This window comes from Cucumis sativus, chromosome 3 (assembly GCF_000004075.3).
Source record: "Cucumis sativus cultivar 9930 chromosome 3, Cucumber_9930_V3, whole genome shotgun sequence".
NCBI classification, from domain to species: Eukaryota; Viridiplantae; Streptophyta; class Magnoliopsida; order Cucurbitales; family Cucurbitaceae; genus Cucumis; species Cucumis sativus.
In genome coordinates this window covers 21,533,051-21,556,503 of record NC_026657.2, presented here as the reverse complement: position 1 = coordinate 21,556,503, position 23,453 = coordinate 21,533,051, and the positions used below count along the sequence as shown (strand labels likewise).

At 29.4% G+C, this 23,453-nt stretch overlaps 3 protein-coding genes and 1 non-coding gene across 4 annotated transcripts; 3 read left to right on the top strand and 1 right to left on the bottom strand.

Annotated features, from left to right (window-relative positions):
* Positions 1-844: 844 nt before the first annotated feature.
* LOC105434903 (hypothetical protein) lies at positions 845-1,784 on the bottom strand. The gene has a single exon (XM_011653187.2). It carries the CDS (start codon positions 1,649-1,651, stop codon positions 1,031-1,033), a length of 621 nt encoding a protein of 206 aa, XP_011651489.1. The 5' UTR covers positions 1,652-1,784; the 3' UTR covers positions 845-1,030.
* A 1,555-nt stretch (positions 1,785-3,339) lies between these two features.
* LOC101205997 (protein transport protein SEC13 homolog B) lies at positions 3,340-6,473 on the top strand. Its single transcript, XM_004150553.3, has 2 exons — positions 3,340-3,481; positions 5,209-6,473. Exon 2 carries the CDS (start codon positions 5,280-5,282, stop codon positions 6,183-6,185), a length of 906 nt encoding a protein of 301 aa, XP_004150601.1. The 5' UTR covers positions 3,340-3,481; positions 5,209-5,279; the 3' UTR covers positions 6,186-6,473.
* A 7,981-nt stretch (positions 6,474-14,454) lies between these two features.
* LOC101206645 (GATA transcription factor 4) lies at positions 14,455-15,913 on the top strand. The gene is made up of 2 exons (XM_004150555.3): positions 14,455-14,836; positions 14,946-15,913. The coding sequence occupies exons 1-2, from the start codon at positions 14,528-14,530 to the stop codon at positions 15,603-15,605; spliced, it is 969 nt and encodes a 322-aa protein (XP_004150603.3). The 5' UTR covers positions 14,455-14,527; the 3' UTR covers positions 15,606-15,913.
* Positions 15,914-20,840: 4,927 nt separating this feature from the next.
* On the top strand, positions 20,841-20,943 carry LOC116403009. The gene has a single exon (XR_004215738.1). It is a non-coding gene; the product is annotated as a U6 spliceosomal RNA (small nuclear RNA).
* Positions 20,944-23,453: the final 2,510 nt, after the last annotated feature.

Here is a 23,453-nt window from a genome sequence, read left to right as displayed (position 1 = left end):
AAATCAAGGGGACTTTAATAATTGATTAACTAAAATTAGAAGTGCAATAACTCAAATTTGAAGTATAATAATAATCAACCAAATAAAATAAAGATTTATTTGTTTATTATAGAAAAATAAGAAATGAGAGTTTAAGGTGATGAGCGGTTTTAAACTTTTAATATCTGAGGTGAAGAAGATGAAGACAAAGACAAACGTTAAACTCCTAACCATAATGGACTTCAATTACCAATAATAAATTTTATGTACCAAATATTTATTTATATTTAATTTCCATAACATATATATTTTATTTTATTTAACTTTATGATTGATACTCTTAAAAAAATCTTATGCACTAGTTTTTTCTTTTTATTAAATGGTTGTGTTTGATCAAATTAAAGTCTACTCAAAGCATGTAAATATATGATTTTTTAAAAAGAAAATTAAATCATTTTTTTAATACTTTAATGTATTTTTGCATATGCTCCATGAATTTAACACTACTCATTTTGAATTGAATTTGTGAAGGTTTGAAGAAAGTTCTAAAATTAAAGAAGATTTCTTTGAAACCCATTTAAAAGAAACTTTAAACTAAATTTGGATTAAATTAAAAGTTTTAAAACTATATAAAACACAAGATTATAAAACACAAAATCTAGCTTTATAGCAAGTCAAGCATGCAGGTAATGTAATTCAAAATGTTACACATTAATTTGCAATCCATATCATCAAGTTGAAGAGCAACAGTTCTCTTAAAGATCACTTTATATTTTGAGTTCAAAATTCATGGAATTAAGCTCGTTTTTTTAATATATATATATATATATATTTTAGTAGAAAGATGGAAAGATAAAAAAAACTATACTAAAAATTAAGGGAAATTTCTCTTATTATAATATTAACACAAATATTACATGTTCTTAATATTGTTTAAGAAAAAAACACAAATATTAGACAAAATTTAACATCGTCAATTTTCAACCCATCGGAGGCAAGGTGGCCGCCAGCCAGTCGACAATTGATTTTTTTTGTTTTGAAAAAATCCTTTTTACTCCGCTGTCTTCTGCAACCGCAATTCCTTGTAAAACCGATTTATAAATTCCTCTGCCGCTTTATCCACATGGCAGTCCTCATCGCCACCTCCGGCCACTGGAAACGGGGAGTCAGTGACTCTCAGCTGCCGAACAACCATCGGACTCCGACCAAACCCAGGTAATGCCGGGGAAGCCACTTCAGCAGCCACGTCATTATTATTGTTAAGAGCCTCCCAAACAGCCTTGAAAGCGTTCATGGCAGCCACGTCATCGTCCAGTGTATTAGGCGCGTGAGCACATGCGAAGAAATGGCGTCGTTTGTTGAAGGTGTAATGAAAACTAGGAAAAGCAGGGGTGTTGGTGCAGCTAAATTCGTAGTGACTGGCAGCGGCGGCGAGATCGAGGTTGTGGTTGCGGCGGAAAGGGGCAAGGGAGAAGGCAAGACCAGAGACGCCGTCGTGGTGGTGGAACATGAGATTCTTTAGAGCTTTTCCTGTGAGCTTGCGGCGTTTAGAGATGAGATTTGTGAGATCAACCATAAGCTTGCTTTTGAAAATACCTTTCCTTAGCATGTAATAAGCTATGCGTACCATGTTGCATATTTTCTTTGATATCACTTCCAAACTTTGATCCATTTTCTCCCCTTTTTTTTTGGTATATTCTTCGAATGTTGAGAAGAAGAAGAAAAGGGGGAAAAATGAGGAGGTATTTCTAGAGAAGACAAGGGATTTGTATTTTGGTTGAGAATTGAGAGATAATGGTAGAGAATTGGAAGGGTTACATATATATATATATAAGGGAAATGGACAAGGAAAGGAAAGGAAAGGGAAAGGGTGGATTAAAAAAATAAAGATTGAGTATTAAAAACCATAACTTTATTGGATGCAGGGTATTGCTGCAAATTAGAGAAGTACAGATGTTAGAATTGTAACACGTGTATGCGTGTTTGACAAATAAAAAACTAAACTATGTTTTAATTATTAACACGTTAATAAATTTATTTATTTATTCAATATTTATGGTTGAATCCACACCATTTTTTATACTTGTTTACCTGACTGTTAATAAATGAAGTGGTTAATAAATGATTTCTATACCCTAAATGAAGTGGTATACAAAATTTTCTCTATTAATTCTTTGAGTGTCTACGTAATTTTTTTTATAAATTTTTTTTATTTTTAAAATGAGTCATTTAAATTTTTTTAGGATATTTAAAAAAGACTCAAAACTTTAGTTTTGAAAGTTTATTAGAATACTTTAACAAAAAAAATACTTTTTTTTTATTGGCAATCCAAATAAGGTTTTAACAATGGATTCTTTCGATTCAATTTAGTAATGGTTTTATTCTTTTGCATTTAAAACTTTTGTTTCTTTCCATTCTTTGTAGTTCCAAAATGTTTTTTATTTATTTAATTTTCTTTGTTGCTATGGTTGTTATCGGAAAGAAATACATGAAATCATACTAAAATTTTAAAAAATAAATAAATTAAAACTACACTTCTTTTTTATAATCATCTGGTTTTTTAAAATTGAAAAACTAAGGATGTCACGTAACATAAATATTTTGTTGCATAAAAAATTGTATATACCATTATGCTTATACGAATTTTTTGAACAATTGAAGTTAATCTAAAGTATAAATTATTATACAATAAATTAAATTACATCTCAAACTCTCGTTTTAAAAATTAGAGGAAAAGTTTAAATAAGATATAAAAAATAATAAAGAGAAGAGAAAAATAGATAAGATAAAAAATGTATGGCTTCGCTCTAGATCAAAAGTGTTAACTTTTTTTGTAACTTCTTGTTTTACTACCACTAAGATTACAAAAGAGGTCTCAATCCCACGTTATAAATATCTTTCAAATAGTTTAATTGAACAATTTACTTTCTAAATATACTACAACTCGATAATTTGAGATGAACAAACAAAAAGAAAATGCTTTACGAACTTAGAAGAGCTCTTGTTGTGTCTATCAAAGTTGCTCACTATCGCCAAGGTATATATTACCGCCCTCTATTTTATTTGTTGTCAACTTAACAACCATCTGAGTAGAATGGGGCTCCACCCAAATTAACTTTCTTAGGTCCATCTTTATATTAGGGTTGCTATTTTCTATTATAATCTTGCTATTTTAGCATGATTTCTTAAATAAAAAGGATTTTTTTTTACATTAAAAATGAAAATAAACAAAATTTTCATTTTGTCCATGGGTATTTAATTGAGAAAAGCCCATTGATGTGGGCCTCTACGAACAATTTGGGCTCAATTATCACGTAACGGACACAAATCCATTTCAGTCAAAGCCCAAATTAAACTTTCAACGCTATACCATCGTCTCGTAAATCAGAATCGCCATTGAAGACTGGCACAAACTTGGAACTCAATTTCTGTAACTTCTTCTTCTTCCATCCTTCGGATCGCTCCAGTAGAATTCCATCCAATCGCCTCTACAATCCTCGTGGTATCGATGCTTCCCTGCATTTCCATCTTTATTGCAATCACTCTCATTACTCAATATTTTCTTGTTATTCATTTTTATTTGTTGAATTCATGCATGTTTTTCGTGTAATTTTCTGCAATATGGTTTCCTCACGATCAAATTTTTTTTCTTCTTGAAGGTCTCATTGATTTTAGCTGGTTAATTTGTTGATTTGTCCCCGTTTTGTTTGTATGATCATAAAACTTGAAATTAGGGCTTAGTGTTATAATTGGATCTGATCTAGTTAAAATGATGGTGAATGCTACGTTCATGAACTTTTCTTTTGGTTTGGTTGGCTGGGTTCCCATTCCCACCCGTGAGTAGTTTGTTGATTAAATTGGCTATAATTTAAGCTTGTGATTTAACGTCCTCTTGTTTTAGTTTTACCAATGTGTTGCAACATTAAGTGAGGAGAGATTCTTCGTTTAGTATCAGAAATCAGACTTTTTATGTTTGTTTTGATGACAACAATTCCGAACTATTCTTTACTAGAATTTTGCCTTCCTAAGAAACTAAGTTCTATATCTTGTACCTGGACTTCCAAATAAAATTGGCCACGGTACCTTTTTGCGAAAGGCTGAACAGTGAACACTTTCCACAAAATTTAGAATAGTTTAGAAATGATACCTGAACGTCCTCGTTGGTGCTTTCTGTGTAGGGAAGTAGGGGAAAACTTTGAACGTGTTTTCTTTAATGACCATTTTTTTAGCAGAATACGGTGTTTTGAACTTCTTATATTAGGTTGTTTAGCACTCGAAACATCCTAGATTTCCTTTTGTATCTCTTGACTAGTCTCTGTTTAGTTGGTCAAGCTTAGATTTCGTTGCTAAATATACCTTGAACAAATTATTGGGACAACTGGCTGGAAAGGTTGCAATCTGAAGTGGATCTGGCATGAGATGTTCTCTTTTTGTCTTTGCTTCTTGACTGTATACATTTTCTACTATGCTATTTCTTATCCTAAAAATGAAGAGTTCTGTGGAACCGTACATGCGCTGTTTTCATTTGTGATCATTTTTTTTTTTTTTTTGCTATTTCTTATCTGTAGAAAAAAGAGAAGTGTGTTGTTGAATCATGCATCCTCTATTTCCTTCTTGAGTATTGTACTTTTGCTGTTTCTAATGTGCTGTTACTTATCCTTAAAAGAAAGTAGAGTTTGGTGAAATTGTGCTTGCTTTGTTCTGTTCTTGATTTGAACATTTTCTATTTTCTATTTTGTTATTTCTTATCCAAAAGATGAAGAGTTTTGTAGACTTGGGCTTAATCTATTTTTTAATTTTAGTTTACTAGTTATTATGTCCTCATTTTGGGCTGTTCAACATTTTGGCGAGTAATGCACTCTTGTGTAGGAGTCAGCTTGTATACTGTAACTTTTAGCTTCTTCATCCATTTTTCTTTTGAGCTTTGTTTATTAAGCTGCATTATCCCGAGACAGTTTTTTTCTTATTATACCATTTTTTTCTATTATACAATTTTTACAATGTTTTATTAATGGCTAAAATATACGAGATGTGGAAATCAAACTGTAGGAAGGATAAAAAAATAGGTCATATGGGAGGACTTTTCTTGCTGACATTGAATTGCGATAACCCATAGGCTATGGGCCATAGCTTAAGATTATATTGATGTATAGAATGAAAGATAACTTTAGAAGTTTCCCTTTAATGTTTATGAAACATATCATCTTTTAAGATGTGGCTTTTCCACAGAGATCAACGAGGAAAATTGAGTACCAATTATAGTTCCTATTACTCATTGGTGGAATTAGTTGTCAGAGAAGATGCCTGGTCAAAAGATTGAAACTGGTCATCAAGACACTATTCATGATGTTGCGATGGATTATTATGGTAAGCGTGTTGCATCAGCTTCATCTGACCAAACTATCAAGATCACTGGTGTAAGCAACTCAGCCACTCAGCATCTTGCAACGCTTACCGGTCACCAAGGACCTGTATGGCAGGTTGCCTGGGCACACCCAAAATTTGGTCCCTTGCTTGCTTCATGTTCTTATGATGGTCGTGTGATAATATGGAAGGAAGGCAATCAAAATGAGTGGTCGCAAGCCCATATTTTCGATGATCATAAATCATCTGTTAACTCAATTGCTTGGGCCCCTCATGAAGTGGGTCTTTGTTTGGCATGTGGTTCATCTGATGGCAATATCTCTGTATTCACTGCAAGAGCAGACGGTGGTTGGGACACCTCTAGGATCGATCAAGCTCACCCAGTTGGAGTCACATCTGTTTCATGGGCTCCATCTACCACACCGGGTGCTCTTGTTGGCTCCGCTTTACTCGATCCTGTTCAGAAGCTATGCTCAGGCGGTTGCGACAATACAGTGAAGGTGTGGAAGCTGTACAATGGAGTTTGGAAGATGGATTGCTTCCCAGCTCTCCAAATGCACAGTGATTGGGTTAGAGATGTTTCATGGGCTCCTAACCTTGGTTTGCCGAAATCAACAATTGCAAGTGCGTCTCAAGACGGGAAAGTTGTTATCTGGACCGTTGTGAAAGAAGGAGATCAATGGGAAGGTAAGGTTCTAAAGGACTTTAAAACCCCTGTTTGGAGGGTATCATGGTCGTTAACGGGCAATATCCTGGCCGTGGCTGATGGAAATAACAATGTTTCATTATGGAAAGAAGCAGTGGATGGTGATTGGCAGCAGGTTTCAACTGTTGAACCTTAATGTCCTCTTTTTTACTTCTTTTCGTAACACATTTTGGTATACTTTACACAATTTTAACTCTGTAAGACATCAAAATTACCAAGAGATCTAGAGAGCTTTGGACTATTTTAACTTCTTGTTTGTTGTCACAGCTACTTTTATCTTTTGCGTCTATTGAGTTTGATGAATTCTATTTTCTATCACACTCCAACTTACACCATTCACAATGAGATGGTGGATCGTTAATTCAACATTATGTGTCAACCCATAATTCATATTATTTCAGTAAGTATTTAAAAGGTTTAAATATTATTTTGGTTCCATATATTTGATTTAGTTTTTTTTTTTCTTTCTTTCTTTACTTTTAAAATATTCATTTTAGTTCTTATACTTTTAACTTTGGTTCACTTTGATCTTTACACCTATGCCACTTGAGATATAGTGGAGATATATCATCTTTAGTAATTTGGTTCACTTTGATCTTTACACCTATGCCACTTGAGATATATCCTCTTTAGTAAGTTAATTATAAGCCTTAAGCCTACGTGACAAATATTGTATCTTTTTAAGTATGCAAGAAGAATTCTTTTAAAAGTTAATTATAAGCCTTAAGTCTAGGTGACAGATATTGTATTTTTTTAAGTATGCAAGAAGAATTCTTTTAAGTATTAAAATTGTTTTCTTGCAGAGGTTTAATTTCTTATTTAATTTTGTAGCAGCTCATTAATGAATGGGGTAGAGGTCATGTAAGCTTATAATTATTAAGTTTAACATTTGCCTATGATAAGGGTAATTTTTTTTATTATTATTCTTTAAAAATGTCAAATCGTAAAAGCTTAAATTGAAACCTTTTAAAGCAATAGGGATAGGAACTAAGTTAGAAAAGCACATCAACATATGGGCTAAACATATATATCCTCAATTAAAGTCTTACTTTTTCATTTGAAGCAATTTGTTGTGTGTAGCTAATTCTATTAATGTGATGTGTAATAATTTGTCAACAACTCTTTCTCCATTTTACTCATTGTGATACATATTAGCCTTTTTAGTTGGTGGAATAATGTTTCTATTTAATTTTATTACATATCATACTTCATCCATCATATGGATACTCATGTATAACGTATTTAGATACCTTGTGTATTAAATTATGTTTCATCTAAATGAGGATGGGTTCAAAAAATATAGATAACATAGAAATTTTAAGTTTGAGTCTAAGTCTTCATCATCTCTTCACAAGCTGTATTTATTCCTTTTAATTGTATGGTACGATTAAAAAACCTTAATATAGATGTAAAATTAAAGACATTTTATTATGATATGAATCGCATCTTTTTCACCACCATATGCAATATCAACCTTCTTTCCCATATCCGCATGTTTTCAACATTTTATTTCTTTGAAAATGATAGTTTTAAATGGTAAATAAGAAGCAAAATTCACAAGATTTTAAGTGATTAAAAACACATAAACAATAAATAGGCTTTTTTTTTTCTTCATATTTTATTTTTTAGAAATAAAAATAATTTTGGACAATAAATAAAGCAAAATCCGTATCACTCGCTTCAAATATAGTTTTTTTTTTTTATGGGTTTTAAAAATCAATGTTGAAAATGAAAGTTTTGGACGGAAGAGAAGAGTAGAAGTTCAGAAAGGTTGGAAGTTGGGAAAAAGCTAAATATTGGAAGGAAAAAAATGACATCATATAGAGACAACTTATCCCCAAGGATACATTTCAGCAACTATTTGTTTATCCCTTTCATTATCTTTTTAAGTTTTGGCGATATGGCAGATATAAACTCATTTTATTTTAAGAAAAATAAAATTATTTGGAGTAGTTTTATATACTAATTTTTTCAAAAATTAAATAAATTTGATTTTGACAAAAAAAAAAAAAAACATTTGAAAAGTTTAACGAAACACAAATTTAATTTAATTATTCATACTACAATATTGTATGGGAGAACAATATTTGATATAGAATTAACTAAAGAGTTTCTCTATTTATTCTCACTCCTCGTCTATAGATGATGTTCTCAGAATTTGGAACCAAAACGAAAGAAAAAGTTTTGAAAAATGTTGGTTGTTAAATTGATTGTTAAGAAAGTAGATTAAAGAAAATGTGATTTTCAAATTGTTAATATATTAATTTTGTTCATTTTCAAAATCATTCTGTACAACTTTTAATGATAATTTCAAACTAGTTTTAATAGAATAATGTGTGTATGTATATATATATTGGCGATAAGAAAAGAAAGAATTGATATGATAATAGTGTGTTGTGAAAAATAAAGAAGGTGCTTTGGAGTTGTAGTGATTGGATTGATTGGGCATGTGGCTTGACATGACATAGACAATGCACGTACGAAGGGGCATAATAGAAAGGTAGTTCGAAATTGGCCCCTACGATTAGATTCCCCATCTCTTACAACTCTTTTCATCAAAATACTTCTCCAAGTTGACAACTACGACACAAACAAAATCTTAGATTATACAAAATATCCTTACAACTTTTCTATAAATTTCAATTATATGTTTCTATATATTAGAGAGCCATATTTTTATCTACACGTTTAAAAAATTGTTCCAAAACAATACTTTGGACATCAAATTATTCCAAATCATATATTTTCTATTAAAATAAGGGTGAATATTGACATATAACAGCTCATGTGTATAAATTAAAACCTATACATACAACAAAATCAAAATACATCATTCAAATCATCTATAGTTCCTCCTCAATTTGTTCATACTACTTGTCACCCAATATTCTTATATATCATTTTAACTTCTACATAAATTTTCATCTTATTTTAATATTAAAATACGTCCTAATTATACAATAATAAATTAAACTCTTCCGCATCTAAAAGCTTAATTAAAAGTGTTTAAGTTAGAGTAGTACTAGGTTCGGTTGATGATATGTTGTTGGGTTGGTCATAGTCCAAATAAGATCTTCAACTCAAAAGTTGGACCTCTTTTTTTCTAAGTATATTTTTTATTAACTTGAAATATTTAAATTTGTTTCCAAATACATGTTAATAACTAAAATTTCATAGAACTCAAATATTAAATATCAAAATCCATCATATCTATTACAAGCTTCGTAGTAATACATGTATGAATTATAATGTTTATAAGTTACAATATTTTTTTAATAATATTATAAATTTGAGTTTGGTTGGGTTAACTCGAATTTTTAAAAGTGTAACTAGAACCCAATCTAACTCGACAAAAACATAAAAAATTCAATCTAACTTAACTTAATCCAAAATGAAAATTAATGATTTTTGTTGGATAGTCTAAATTGTCAGGTTATTTGAACACTTCTAATGGTAATAAGTTGAGTGACCAACTTAAAACGCCATCCCGTTACACCTCTTTTAGGAAAAGATGAGTTAGGGATAAATAAAAGTTTAGGTATATTTTGTATAATTGAATTCAAAATAAAAGTGTGGAATATATATATATATATATATATATATAATATTCTTTTTAATTATTAAAAAGAGAAAAAAGAAAAGGAAGGGTTGAGGAGTGTCACATGATCCCTGACACATTCCCACCTTTGTCACGTGCTTATCAAACCCTCTCATAAAGTCTACATTTAAAAAATTTAAAATTAAAAAAAGAAAAGAAAAATCTTTAATAAATAGATTTTCTTTTAGTCTAATCAAAGTTTTACATATTATTTTGTATTCTTTCCTTCAACTTTCCTTTCTTAATTTTTAATATTCTCTCCATTCATAATTTCATTAATTCCTTAACATATTTTTTTCATCATTCTAAAACATTACTTCTTCAATTTTTTTTACTTTTATCTTTATAACACAACAATTAACAATTAACATTATAATTCTAATTTGTAGATATTATCAACATTCTTGACAAAGATAGTTTTGGATTTAAATGAGATGTCGAATGTTATTGAGGATAGTCTTTTCCTATCATCAAGTGAATGTTTAGAGGATTTTTCTTTTCTGTAATAGAGTTTACAAAAATAGTTATTCATGTTCTTGTGTCGATAGAATACAACATTTTTTTCCAAACAGAGTGTCCTTCTCTTTGCAGTATGTATTTAATCTTTAAATATTTTTCATTTTTTCTTTTAGTAAAATCGTATAGGTTGATTTTCTTTGAAATTTTAAAAAATAATTTTAGTACATAACAAATAGAGGCAATATTTAGGTTTGAATTTTCAGTCTGCATACCAATTATTACGACATTCTTCATTTAATGTATTTCTTCCCTAATTTTTTTTTTTTTACTAATCTCTCTATCACTCTAACTTTTAAATTTCTCTATGCTTTTTTCATTTCTACAATTCTTCTCTCTCTAACATGTTTCATATCTACTCAAAAAGTATAATCTAGATATGATACATGGTATTGTGTGCACATATAAAATATTAGGCCATAATTTAATTTTGATAGTAGTGGACTAAACATGGAATCAACAGAAATTAAATAGCTAAAATTTAATTTTTATTCATATTCTAAAAGTTAAAAAAGGCTAGTATATATGGAGAGTAAATAAAATAATTTATGTAAGAATAACTACTTTATTTGAAAAAATAACCTACACAGTGATCTCTTGATACATTTCAATAAGTTTTCTAAAAAAGAAAATTCAAAATTTTATGCAATAACTATGATGAATATTATATGAGAGATTTTATTGTTTGTTTTTGAAAAAAGATGCATATATTGCATGTGACATTTTATTAGAGTGAATTGTATTATACTATTTTTTTACTAGTTCACTTAAATCAATAATGTCTGACTACAACTTGAATGCTGATAGAGAAGGATTAAGGGAGTTAATATGAGCACATACAAACACAACCAAAATGGACTTGAGTTAATAGTTTAAACATTATATATATATGAGTTGAGTTAGGTTGAATTTGAGAAAGAGTAAGGTTTGTGTATTTTGGGTATAAGAAAGTAGTAATTTAACATTATCCAATCCAATGAGGATGGAATTTTTACAAAGTTGAGCTGTAACCATCGTGCTTAAACGTGGGCTTAGGAATATAATTAGAGGTTAAAGATAGTGATGATTGGGCAACACCAAATTAAACAATAATATAATCATATTAATAATTTATAATAGAAACAGAGAAAATGTTAAAATATTTTTCAAAAATCACTTATCCCAAGAAAGAAAAATTATTAGGTGCAGAGGAATCGTCTGTAAATTTTTTGACATTATTGGATTTAAGACACTTCGACATAACCTGCAAAGCTTGATTCTTTAGGGTTTTCATATTTTTAATTTCCCTTTTACAACTTTTTTATTTTTTATTTTTTTAAAAAATAAATTATCAAATTACCTTAATAATTCATGATTAAATTATTGTTTTTAACTAAAAAGGAATGAGCAGATTTAGGAAGAAACAACTATTGTTGTTTCCTTATTAAACCTCTCTTTCATGAAAAATTTATAACAAATTTGAAATTTTCTTAACGTTCTAAAAACAAATTACAAGTGTAATATAATATTAAAATAAATAAATTATTAAAATATTAAAATTTCAAAATTCTCCACTTTCATCAAATTTGGTGGATTAAATGGTTACCATGAGTAAGTATTTTCAAAACATTTAACATTGAAATTAGATAAGAGGAAAAGTGACAAAAAAAAACCTTTCAACCCGAAAAGTAATCGATAATTCACTTCTATTTTACTAATATTTATAATTTCTTCCTTCTTAAGTTTGAAATATATATATTAAAGATTAATATGTTAAATTACAAGAGTTCAACTCTCTTTGCCAAGTTTTTAGTTTTTAAAAGTTAAGTCTTTTCTTTTCACTTCTAATTTTTTAATTATAAGTTATCTACACTTTATTGTTGTTTTTAAAAAACTATAAAAAACCACCTCTTAACTCAATTGCCATCGACAATCGTTTCACGATTATAAAACGAAAACTATAAAAAGAAAATATATAAATTAAATGACAAATGAACATTTTTTAAAATGAAAAAATAAATTAAAATATTTACAAGTTACCGTAAGATTTTAGATTATATCAATGATAGCCACTGATAGACTTCTATCACTATCAATCAATGTCACTGATAGAAAAAAGCATATCAATAACTATTAATATCTATTATTGATAAATTCTGAAAAAACTATTGAAAATATCTATAAATATGTAAAAAATTTAGTTTCTATTACGTGTAGACCACCACAAATTTAGATAGAAATCTAAAAAATAATATATGTAAATGTAAAATGATATTTAAAAATAATTAAAAATCAATCCAAATAAACTTTAGATTTTCAAATAAAAAATAAATGGCGGCCAAATGAGACTGAGTTATTGAAATTTGAAGTTTAAATTTATTTCATTTTCATGGTTTGTGTGTTTAATGAGTTACCAAGCTTTAAAAAATATAATTACTTATGAGTTAATTTTAGATTTTATGTAATATGTGGTCGTTGACATATATTTCAAAATTTTAAAAATAAACAAATCTATCGGATATGACATTTATAAATTTAAATTTTATATTTAATGGTATACTTTTTTAAGAAAATATTGAGTTGATCAAGTAACTCTTAAATACAAAGTTATAAAATATATATGGTTACGAATTTGAAGATTAAAGGATTTATTAGATATTTTTTTAACACTTGTAAACATATTACATATAAATTTAAAATCTCATAAAGAATAAAAAATTTAAAATTTAAAGATTGTATTATATAATTGAATCAAAGTTAAAAGGGAGACTTCTATCCATTCTAATGAAAATGTTTGGTAAGATCCTAATTTCAATTTTGATTCATGTAATTATTTCCCTCTCACCAAAACTTAATTAACTTAATTAGTTTCATACATATGTATATATTCCAATGAGAACGTTTAGCAACACCTTAATTTCAAATAATAGGGTTATTACCCATGACTATTAGTATTAATTTTTCTTTGAATTTTTTTATTGCTACGATAATATATACAACCTCTATTGATTATTTTAACACGTCGTTAAAATGATTTATTAATTTATTAAGCATTTCATGTGTGAATCCCACATCATTTTTTTAAAATTCCTTAAGTGGCAAACAATTAATTGTGATTTCTATACTATACCTTAATACTAAAAATATGTATAGTTTTCTTTTAAGAATTTTCTAGAACTCGACCGTATATAAAATTCTTTCTACATTAGACCTAAGCACCGGTTAAGAATTGTGTGGGATCCACACAATAAATATTTATTTATAAACTAATAAATAATTTAACGAGGTGTCAAATAATGAATAGAAATAATATGTAATGTGGGTTTTTTTTCTGTATTCTTTACCCGAGGTTCTAAACTTATCAAAATAGTGTTGATTAGATAGTAATTTAATTGCAAGAAGTTGTGATTCTTGTTCACAATTTCAAGAGGATTCGTTTTATAAATTTTCTACAAAAACAGTTAAATTGAAAAGCCAAATATTTTAAGAGTATTATTTAAGTTGTGAAAGTTGACTTAGATTTAAAAAACACAAACGAAATATAAACAAACGAAAATGAATGGGATTGATGTTCATAAATATAATTTTCAATACAAAAACTTGAAACAACATTTCCCGCTAACCACGAATCTGCCTCATTTAATATTTTAAAAATATATTTGTATGAATTTAATTAAACTAAAATTTATATAAGTAATAAAAATGAGGATGGTGATATAAAAAGAAAAAACAAAATATTAATTTAATTTGTGTGGGTGGAAAAATGAATTGTTATGACTTTATTTGTGTTAAAAGAATAATGTATTTAAGTTTATAAAATATGGAGTAAAAAGTGATTTAGGTAAGAAAGAAGGTTGGGAGGTTTGAAGTAAAATTAAAAAAAGTGATGGTAAATATTTGGATTGATTAGGGTTGGATATTGTGTTTGTGAGAGTGGAGTGTGTTAAGGAGAAGGGGATGGTGTGATGAAAAAAGTGGCGTTTTGGCACCCCTAATAATCCTAAAAATGGAGTAGTTTGATTAAATTACTCAAAGTAAATAAATGGAAATAAATTATTTTATAAAAAATTGAAATATAGAGACAGAAGACACCTCAGTTGTGTAGAATTAAAACAGCCCCCCAAGTTGCCCCAAAAAGGAAAAATTAGAACAAAGTTTTTTTTTTTTTTTTTTCAAAAAATAATAAATATATTAAAATAACTTTACAGAACTTGCATGTCACTTGCCCTTTATTAAATTCAAATTTATCTTCATGCATCAAAATATGCCCCAAATGTTTCTTATATTTGCACTTAAAGCCCCTCCTCTGCCTTCTCAAAAACCCCTCATTCCACTCCACTCTGGCAAGTCAAATTACTTTCCATTAACTTCCTCTTTCTTAATTAATGGAACTCCCCGGGTATCTTGTCGGTGGCTACTACGGCACCGGAGCCCCTCAATTTTCCCCGGACAACAAAAAATCCACCGCCGAACATTTCCCTCTCGATGAATATTTATTGGACTTCTCCAATGAAGATGTGGCAATGCATAGCGGTTTCTTCGATAATGTCGCCGGAAATTGCAGTGATTCCTCCACTCTTACTGCCATTGACAGCTGCAATTCCTCTGTCTCTGGCGGCGATAACCAGTTGTTAGCAAAATTTGAGTCCGGAAGTTTCTGTGAAGCTCAATTCTCGAGCGAACTATGCATTCCGGTAATGGAAATTCTTAATAGAAGATTTTTTTTTTGGAGTTTATTCGTTTGATGGTTCAATTCTGATACAAAAATTTGGATAATCATCAAGTCTGTTTCTGTTTTTTCAGTGCGATGATTTGGCGGAACTCGAATGGCTGTCCAATTTCGTTGAAGAATCATTTTCGACGGAGGAGATTGATAAGGATTTTCCAGCAATTCCATTCCTCTCCGGAGGAATAAGTTCGGCGGCGACTCCAGAAACATCATCGTCCTCAGGAGCGACAGCGTTTGGTTACGGAAATGCAAAAACGACGACCTTTTTTCACAGCGAAGCTCTCACGCTACCCGGCAAAGCCCGAAGCAAACGTTCACGCGCTACTCCATGCGATTGGTCGACGAGGCTCCTCCAAGCGACGGCGCCGGAGAAAACGGAAGGGACGATGGCGAAGCCGGAAACGACGTCGGGTCGGAAATGCCTACATTGCGCGGCGGAGAAGACGCCGCAGTGGCGGACTGGGCCGATGGGCCCAAAAACGCTTTGTAATGCCTGTGGGGTACGGTACAAATCGGGTCGGCTCGTACCTGAATACCGACCCGCTTCGAGCCCGACATTTGTATCGACGAAGCACTCGAATTCTCACCGGAAGGTGATGGAGCTCCGACGGCAAAAGGAGATGCAACATCAAGAGCAGTTTGTAAGTCAGAGTTCGATATTCAGCAGATCCAACGGCTGTGATGAGTACTTAATCCACCGCCACAACGGCGGTGATTTTAGTCACATGATGTAGAATTTTGCAGTAAAAAGGGATAGAAAGACAGTAAAAAAGAAAAAAAGAGAAGAGAATTTAATAGATTATGTACTTTTTTTTTTAACCTTTGGAATTAAAAAAAAAAAAAGAGAGAGGATAACCATAATGATTATGGTGGGGCTGAGTTGTTGTACGGACTGTTTTTAGGCATCTTTTTTATTTTTTTAATTTATTTTTTTAATTTTTATGATTAAAACGAAATTGCATGAAAAATCTTAATTTCTTTCTACTTTTATTTCAGAAGAGAACAACAAGGGTGGGGGACTCCCATTTGGCATTTCTACAAACATCACTTGTGGGTTTTCCTGAAAAATTATTTCAAAACAAGGGTTGGAAAGCAAAAGCTAAGGATGAAATATCCTTACCCTGTTTTCATAATTCTTTACTTTCCTCTCCTATTTCAATTAATGTAACTATTACCTATATACTTTTAGCCTTCTTCTCTGTGCTCTGACACTAATTCATATACAAAACCTAAGAATCAGTTGGACTTATATGCCCTATTAAGCTTTTCAAACTTATTTTCAACTAATCTAAGATTGCAATTAACTATAACTGCATTCACTCTGCTATTCCTATTGCTTTATCTAATATTCTAAACATTTGAAGTTGGTTGTTTACTCTAATTTTATATATGTGATTTTATTGCACATTTTTATTAGAGAATGTTTAGTCCAATACCATAAACTAAGGTCGAATCATCTTCAACTCTTATTTAACATCCCCCAACTTTTCATATGCTCATTCGTTTTTGTTTTTGACTAATAATTATTTCACATTATAAAAAATTGATGGTAATTGAGAATCAAATTGAAGTGATCAATTTTTTAGAAACATAGAACTAAACGGATTGATGATGTCCAACAAGGACAGAACTAATGGCTAATTTTCTATTGGTTTATTTTTTGGTCCAATTGTGGTACTTTTTGGTTTTCTTCTTTTAATTACTTCTACACGATTTTATGTCAGCTTCATTATTTTTTTTTTCCTTTTCTCAAATTACAATTTGGCTTTATGTCTTTCTAGTAGAATAAAATTGAGCACTTTTGTTTATTAGTGATAATACAATCTTTTGTTTATCTAACCTAAATAAAATACTAAACGTTTCAAATAATACATTGTTTTAACCAAATTTCAGAATATGATACTATCATCATTGGTTCAGATTTTTTTCACTAACTTTTTTTCATAGAAAAAACTAGATCAAACCAATAATTTTTTGTTCTCTTGTAAATACAAACTAATATCTTCAATTTTTATACTAAGAACATTAAACAAAACTAGTGGATGGAGTTTGATCATTTTGGCTTTCAGCTTTTATTTTTTGTTTCCTCTTCATTAATTATGCTACATATAACTACTAGGTAATAACAGTTTTGTGATGAATTACTTAAAAAAAAGAAAAAGAGTCTACATCTAAATTAGCTAGCTTTTATTTTAAAATCTCACCCATTGGAAAAAAAGCAATTAAATATAGAACATTTAAAGCTATATTGAAAGAGTTTTTTTCTTTTTCTTTATGAACCAATAAATCAAAGTCAATTAAATATGAGTTATCAATAATATTAGACGAATAAATGACTTTCACCATTACCCATCAATTCACAATAATGTGAACTCTTCATATATATAGAATTTGATAGTCAAATAACTCTCATATTAATAATTACCTCCTCAAAGTTATATATATATATTAAATTGTCCCTTTCCAAAGTCCCATTCACATGGAAACTAATTTAAAAACCAAATAAATGGTAAAGAAGCCCATTTGTTTTAGAAAAAGGAAAAGGAAGAATTATATATAAATAATAAATAAGACTGAGGTTGTAAAAATAGTTTAGGCGATATCACATGACACATGTGAGGGATGATAGCCAATTAATTAATTAAGTGTAGAAAAGAATTGGAGGTCCGCTCACATTGAGGAATGTTACTCTTGTCCACCCAATCCTCGACAATGCCCCATCCAATGCCCCACCCCTCTCTTTTACATAATTAATAATATGCACTATTTCTTTTAACTAAACTATTGCTTCCAACCTCAAGTATTTACAATAATAATAATAATAATAATAATAATAATAATAATAAATATTTAGTAATCACTTACTAAGTTTCATTAATATAAGCTTATCTTTCACTCATACCAATTGATAACACATTTCTTAAATGAATCATAGACTATAATTAATTATATTACTATATCCTAACTTTAATTCTTATAATTATGGATATTAAAGTTATTGGAAGAAGGAAACCCAGATGAATTAGATGTTAAAGGGAGTCTCTATTATAGTCCTAGAAATTTAATCAACCATTTCTACGGCTGATGTACTAGAATAAAAAAGAAGACCCACATGAATATGTTAATATATATGTTAATAATAAAAAAAAGGACCCATGAGATGATCCAGCGTCCATTATGTAATACAATAAAAGAGGTCAGAAATTAAATATCAACTTGTATGCTTCTGTCTTCACATATTAATAATAATAATAATAATAATAATAATAATAATAATAATAATAGATAATAGATAAAAGAATAAAGAAGAAGAAAAGAAAGAAAGAAAGAAAAGGAAAAGAAAGTGTGCCCCTAAGTACAGAATAAAAGTACGTGTGTATGTATATTACACAGTATATATTATTATGATTTTGCATGGATGCACATGATACCCTTTATTTTCTCGGACTCTTATCTCATTATTACTATTTTACATATATATATATATATATATTTTGTTGTTTATTTAACATATTCTTGGAAGTAAACTTTGCTTTTCCTGGTTATTTTAAATTAATTAATAGATATTTAGTGAGAATTTAATGAAAAAGACGAGATTAAAATTAAAATATAAATCTTAAAAGATTAACGTAACAAATTGAATTAAAACTCAAACTTATATTACACTTTCCAATGCAACTAAACAACCAAATTGAAATCATTTGTATTATTAGTTTCATTATACTACAAAAAATAAGATTTTTCTTGACGTAGCAATACGTCGTCGAAAACTCTAATCAATGTTGGAGAAGGTTACTACGATGTCGCGGATGAGGTTGACAGACAAGTCAGGAAAACTTTTCCCGACACGACTCACGTCAACGAGGAGAAATTTTCCCCGACGCATGCTGCAACACGTCGTAGATGGCTACATGTGCATCGCATAAGATTTTTGCAATGTGTGCGTCACGGAAGACTTTAAATATGTTTTTTCATTATTTATTTTATTTATATATGAAAAGAAACCCACTAAATTCTTCCATTTATTTATGTCCTTGTCAAATGTGGTTAATGTTGTTGATAAATAAGTCTATTTCCAAGCAACTAATCGTTTTTGGAGAATGAAATTGGACAGAAAAAAGGACAGAGATGAACGATTCAGAGAAGGGAAAGAGAGAAAGTACAAAGAATAAGAGAGGGAGATGAGCGATTCAGAGAAGGAAAATATGGAGAAAGTAGAGGGAAGGAGAGTGAGGAATAGTCACAAGGAGAAAGAGGGTGACGAGGACACTTCTGACAGCAAAGACGGTTGGACGACAATATGGATCTCCTCCCCTCCCTCTCTCTTGGTCGATTTTCTCTTCCTTTCGTTTTGCAATTGGTTCTGTGTTGAACGGAAAAAAAAAATAGAGTGGACTTTTCCTGACGTCTTCAAAAACGTTGAGGAAAGACCATTTCCCTGATGTCGGACAACCCAACGTTGTGGAAAAATTAAATAATGAATTCATAATTTAAACATTCCTCGACGTGCACCTACCACACGTCGTGAAAAGGTGATCATTGTCACTTTAATAGGTACACTTACAACTTCCACTTTTCCCGACTCTGGTTCTTGTTCGTCGCAGAAAGTAAAGATATTAAATTTAATTTTAAACTTTTCGCGATGTCTTATTCTTGTGTGTCATAGAAAATGAAGATATTAAATTTAATTTTCAACTTTCTACGACGTCTGGTTCTTGTGCGTTGCTGAAAGTAAAGATATTAAATTCGATTTTAAACTTTTCTCGATGTCTGATTCTTGTGCGTCGCAGAAAGTGAAGATATTAATTTTAATTTTAATTTTTTTGCAACGTCTGGTTCTTGTACGTCGTGAAAAGTGAATATATTAGATTTAATTTTAAACTTTCAGTGATGTTTCATTATTGTGTGTGTCGCGGAAAGTGAAGATATTAAATTTAATTTTGAACTTTCTGCGGCGTCTGATTTTTTCACCAATGCATATTTCACCAACGTTGTTTCTGACATCGAAATTATTTCAATTTCTTGTAGTGTTATATCATTTTGTAAAGCAACTTGCAACTCAAAATTTAAATGGTTAAAAGCATAATACTTCAAAACATATATATAGAGGAAGGGAAAACCTTATAAAAAAATCTAAAAGGTTATTTTTCCATGAAAAATGTTGTAATACATCTTATTGAAAAAGAAAAGAAGGAAGTTAGAGAGACAAAGGAGAAATGGTGTGTTGAAATGGGTGTAGATGATCAAACAAAATAAATAGTTTGTCACACCACAAAGATGAGTCAGGTCCACTTTTTTTAAAGTTTTTTCACGATGAATCTTAGAGTTCTTTTGAATTATTGATAGAACATGTTTTTCAAGATTACATTTTCTTTTAATTAAACACTTTTTTTAAAATGAGTTTAAAATTTAAACACTTCCGTGCTTGGTAATCTTTTTATAAGTGATTTCTTTATATATTTTGGTTAGATATTTATTATATATTTTCTCAGATTTTGGTTTTATGTATTTTTTTTCAATTTCGTTTTTAAAAAACACATTTTGAAAAGTCACCAAACACTGAATGTTTTTTAAAATGAGTTTTTTTATAAATTTAAACACTAGAAAAGGTGATCCAAACACACCCTCACATTTTTTTACTTTAATTATTATTATTTATTTATTATTGTGCGTGAGTAGTGGGAGAGTTTTTTGTGAATGAGTAGTATTAGATTATTTAAGTTTGTAGCTTTTAAAATTTACTAGTAGTAATACACGTGGCTAAAAATATTTAGAAACATAGCTTTTATTAAGAAATAAATACATATTTTATTAAGTTTAATTAGTAAAGTACGAATTTAAAAAAAAAATTGTTTAAAAAGTGTAACGCCCCATGCTCAAGATTCAGATCAGAATTTGAAATTTGGATTCTCGATATTCCCATGCATCCCATGTGACCTAGCAACATCATCCTTACACTATCTTTAAAGGTTATTAGAGGGACATCCAATAAAATTGGAACGATACAAAGAATATTAGCATGACCCCTGCACAAGGATGACATGCACAAATCGAGAAATGGTATCGATCAGAGCGGAGCCTCTTCCAGTAAGATGTGGTTCAGGGACGAACCAAACGAAAGCTGGTGGACATGTAATACCCGAGATTAGAACTTGTGTTGGTTTGTGGGAAGAACTTTCTCTCTAATAAGCCTTTAAGAATAGTAAGAATGATGACGTCAGGTCGCAGGGGAATGTCAAAGTTCCGAATTCCAAATCCTTATCTGAATCTTGGATCTGGAGCATTACAAAAAGAGTTTAACCTTTACCATCGTGAATTAACGAATTTGATAAACAACCTATTTTAACAATTTACGGTGTTTAACTTTTAATATTTTTAAATATTTAATTTTCACAATAAACCAAGTTTATAATTGAAGCTATGATTATAGTTTTATTTCTTAGTCTTTATTTATTTAAGAATTTTCAATTAAAACATTAAAACAATCTTTTAACTCTACAAAATCTTGTAACTCTAATTTTAACATTTGTATCTCTTTTTAACTTACTATCTTCCCATCATTTTAAAAATAATATGTTTGTTTGATACTTTAAAACTTTTTATACCACAAATATTTTCTTTTTTATTTGATTAAGTTAATAACAAAAATTTTAATATTAAATTTATAAAAATATTCTATTTCATTAATGGATGAAAATGTAAAAAGGCACAAATTAACCTTTATATTAGTTGACCTTATAACAATGAAATTTAAGAGAAATTATAAAAAAATAATTGACAAAATATGTACTCAATTAATTTTGTCTAAATAGTTTGTCAAATTTTTTTATTTTTTAAAAATTCATAAATTTAATGAATCAAAATAAAGAGAAGAGAAATCTAAAATATAGAACGAAAATGAAAGGAATGGATGTAGTAAATGATTATAGGAAGGATTTGGAAAACTAACCAACCAAATTATATGACATATTTCATAGATACACAACCCATATATTTAGTAAAATATGTTTATTTAAACAATATATAGTGATTGTATCCAGGTGGACACCCAAATCTCAACAAAATTTATATATACAGTGTTCTCTTTCTTTCAAAAAGAAAAAAAAAAAAAAAAAAGAAGAGAAGAAAAGAAGAAAAGAAACAACTCACTATGACCAAGAGAATACATTACTGTGTTGGTGATAATAGAAACTCCGTTGGAAAATTCAACCGATACAATATAGATACGAAAGAGAATTGGGATCATTTTCAAATAGAGAACAAAGATTTTATTCTAAAAATATTTTGACAAACATTTTGAAAATGAAGAGATGGAGAAGAAAAGTAGAAAAGTTTTGTATTTATAATTATTTGAAAATTTTGGTAGTTATAATGTGAAAGAACGTGTCTATATGAAATTGTATACAATTTTGTAAAACAATGTCTACATATGAAGTGATGCTTCTAAAGGTGTGATATTGTACATCAAAATTGTAGGTTTAATGTGGTGGCAAAATAGAAAATATTAAGGGCAAAAATAGTAATTTAAAGAAAATTTAAGGGTAAAATGGAAAGTGAAAATTTACATCCATTTAATATGGTAGAAATAAGTATGTTTGGTAGTTGTAGGATTGTGTAAACTTCCACATTTTAAAAGAATTCTTAAAGCATATTGTGGTATTGTGAATAATGTAATATGGGTTGATCAATATTAACAAATTAGCTAGGATTGAAGCAAATATGTCAAGTTCATTGTATGAATCTAGTAAAGTTTTGATGTGAATAAATTTAATAAGAGAATCATCTTTGGTTCGTAGAAAATGCAAGTTAAAAGCATGCAAATACAATTTGAGTTATTCGAACTATTATAGGAAAACTTCTAAGAAATCTAGCATGAGTGGTGAAGATTGGGAGAGCATTGATTTAAGGGCTGTAAGTGCAATAAAGCTATTCAAAATGTTTATGAAATTTGAACCATTCCAATAGCCAATAAATTTTGAGATAAATTACTAGAAGTAATGTATGAGACAAAGAGCATATCTAAAGGAGCGATTTATAATTCACATGCTGCAAAAGTACAAAAATCTCAAATATCTTGAGTTGGTAAAAAATGATCAAAGTGAAAATAGAAGATGAAGATAAATCATTCAAACTCATTGTATCACTCCCCTTTCTTGTGTGCTCATGAAGCCAAATTATAATGTACAAGAAAAAAAACTTGAGAAATTGAGACTATAAGTAGATGTTAGTCAGAGAAAAAAAGACTAAATACTGAAAGATCATATTTCAAAAGAGAATTCTAATACTGGTAGCTAGCTATTGAGTGAAAAGGAAGGAATTGGTGAACAAAAAGGGTTGATAAGAATGTGAACAATCTGAACACACGAAAAAAGATTGCCATAACAATTCAAATTTACCGAAGAGCTTTGAGCCAAATACATCGTCTTTATCATTAAGGAAGATGATGATTTGTTCTTCTAAATAAAGACAATATTCATCCTTATGGTATCTTCACTCTACCGTGATAAACGGATGTGATATGTTAGTCATTAGTGGTTCCATAAATTTGCACACCATTGATTTGATGATTATGCAAGGTGTGT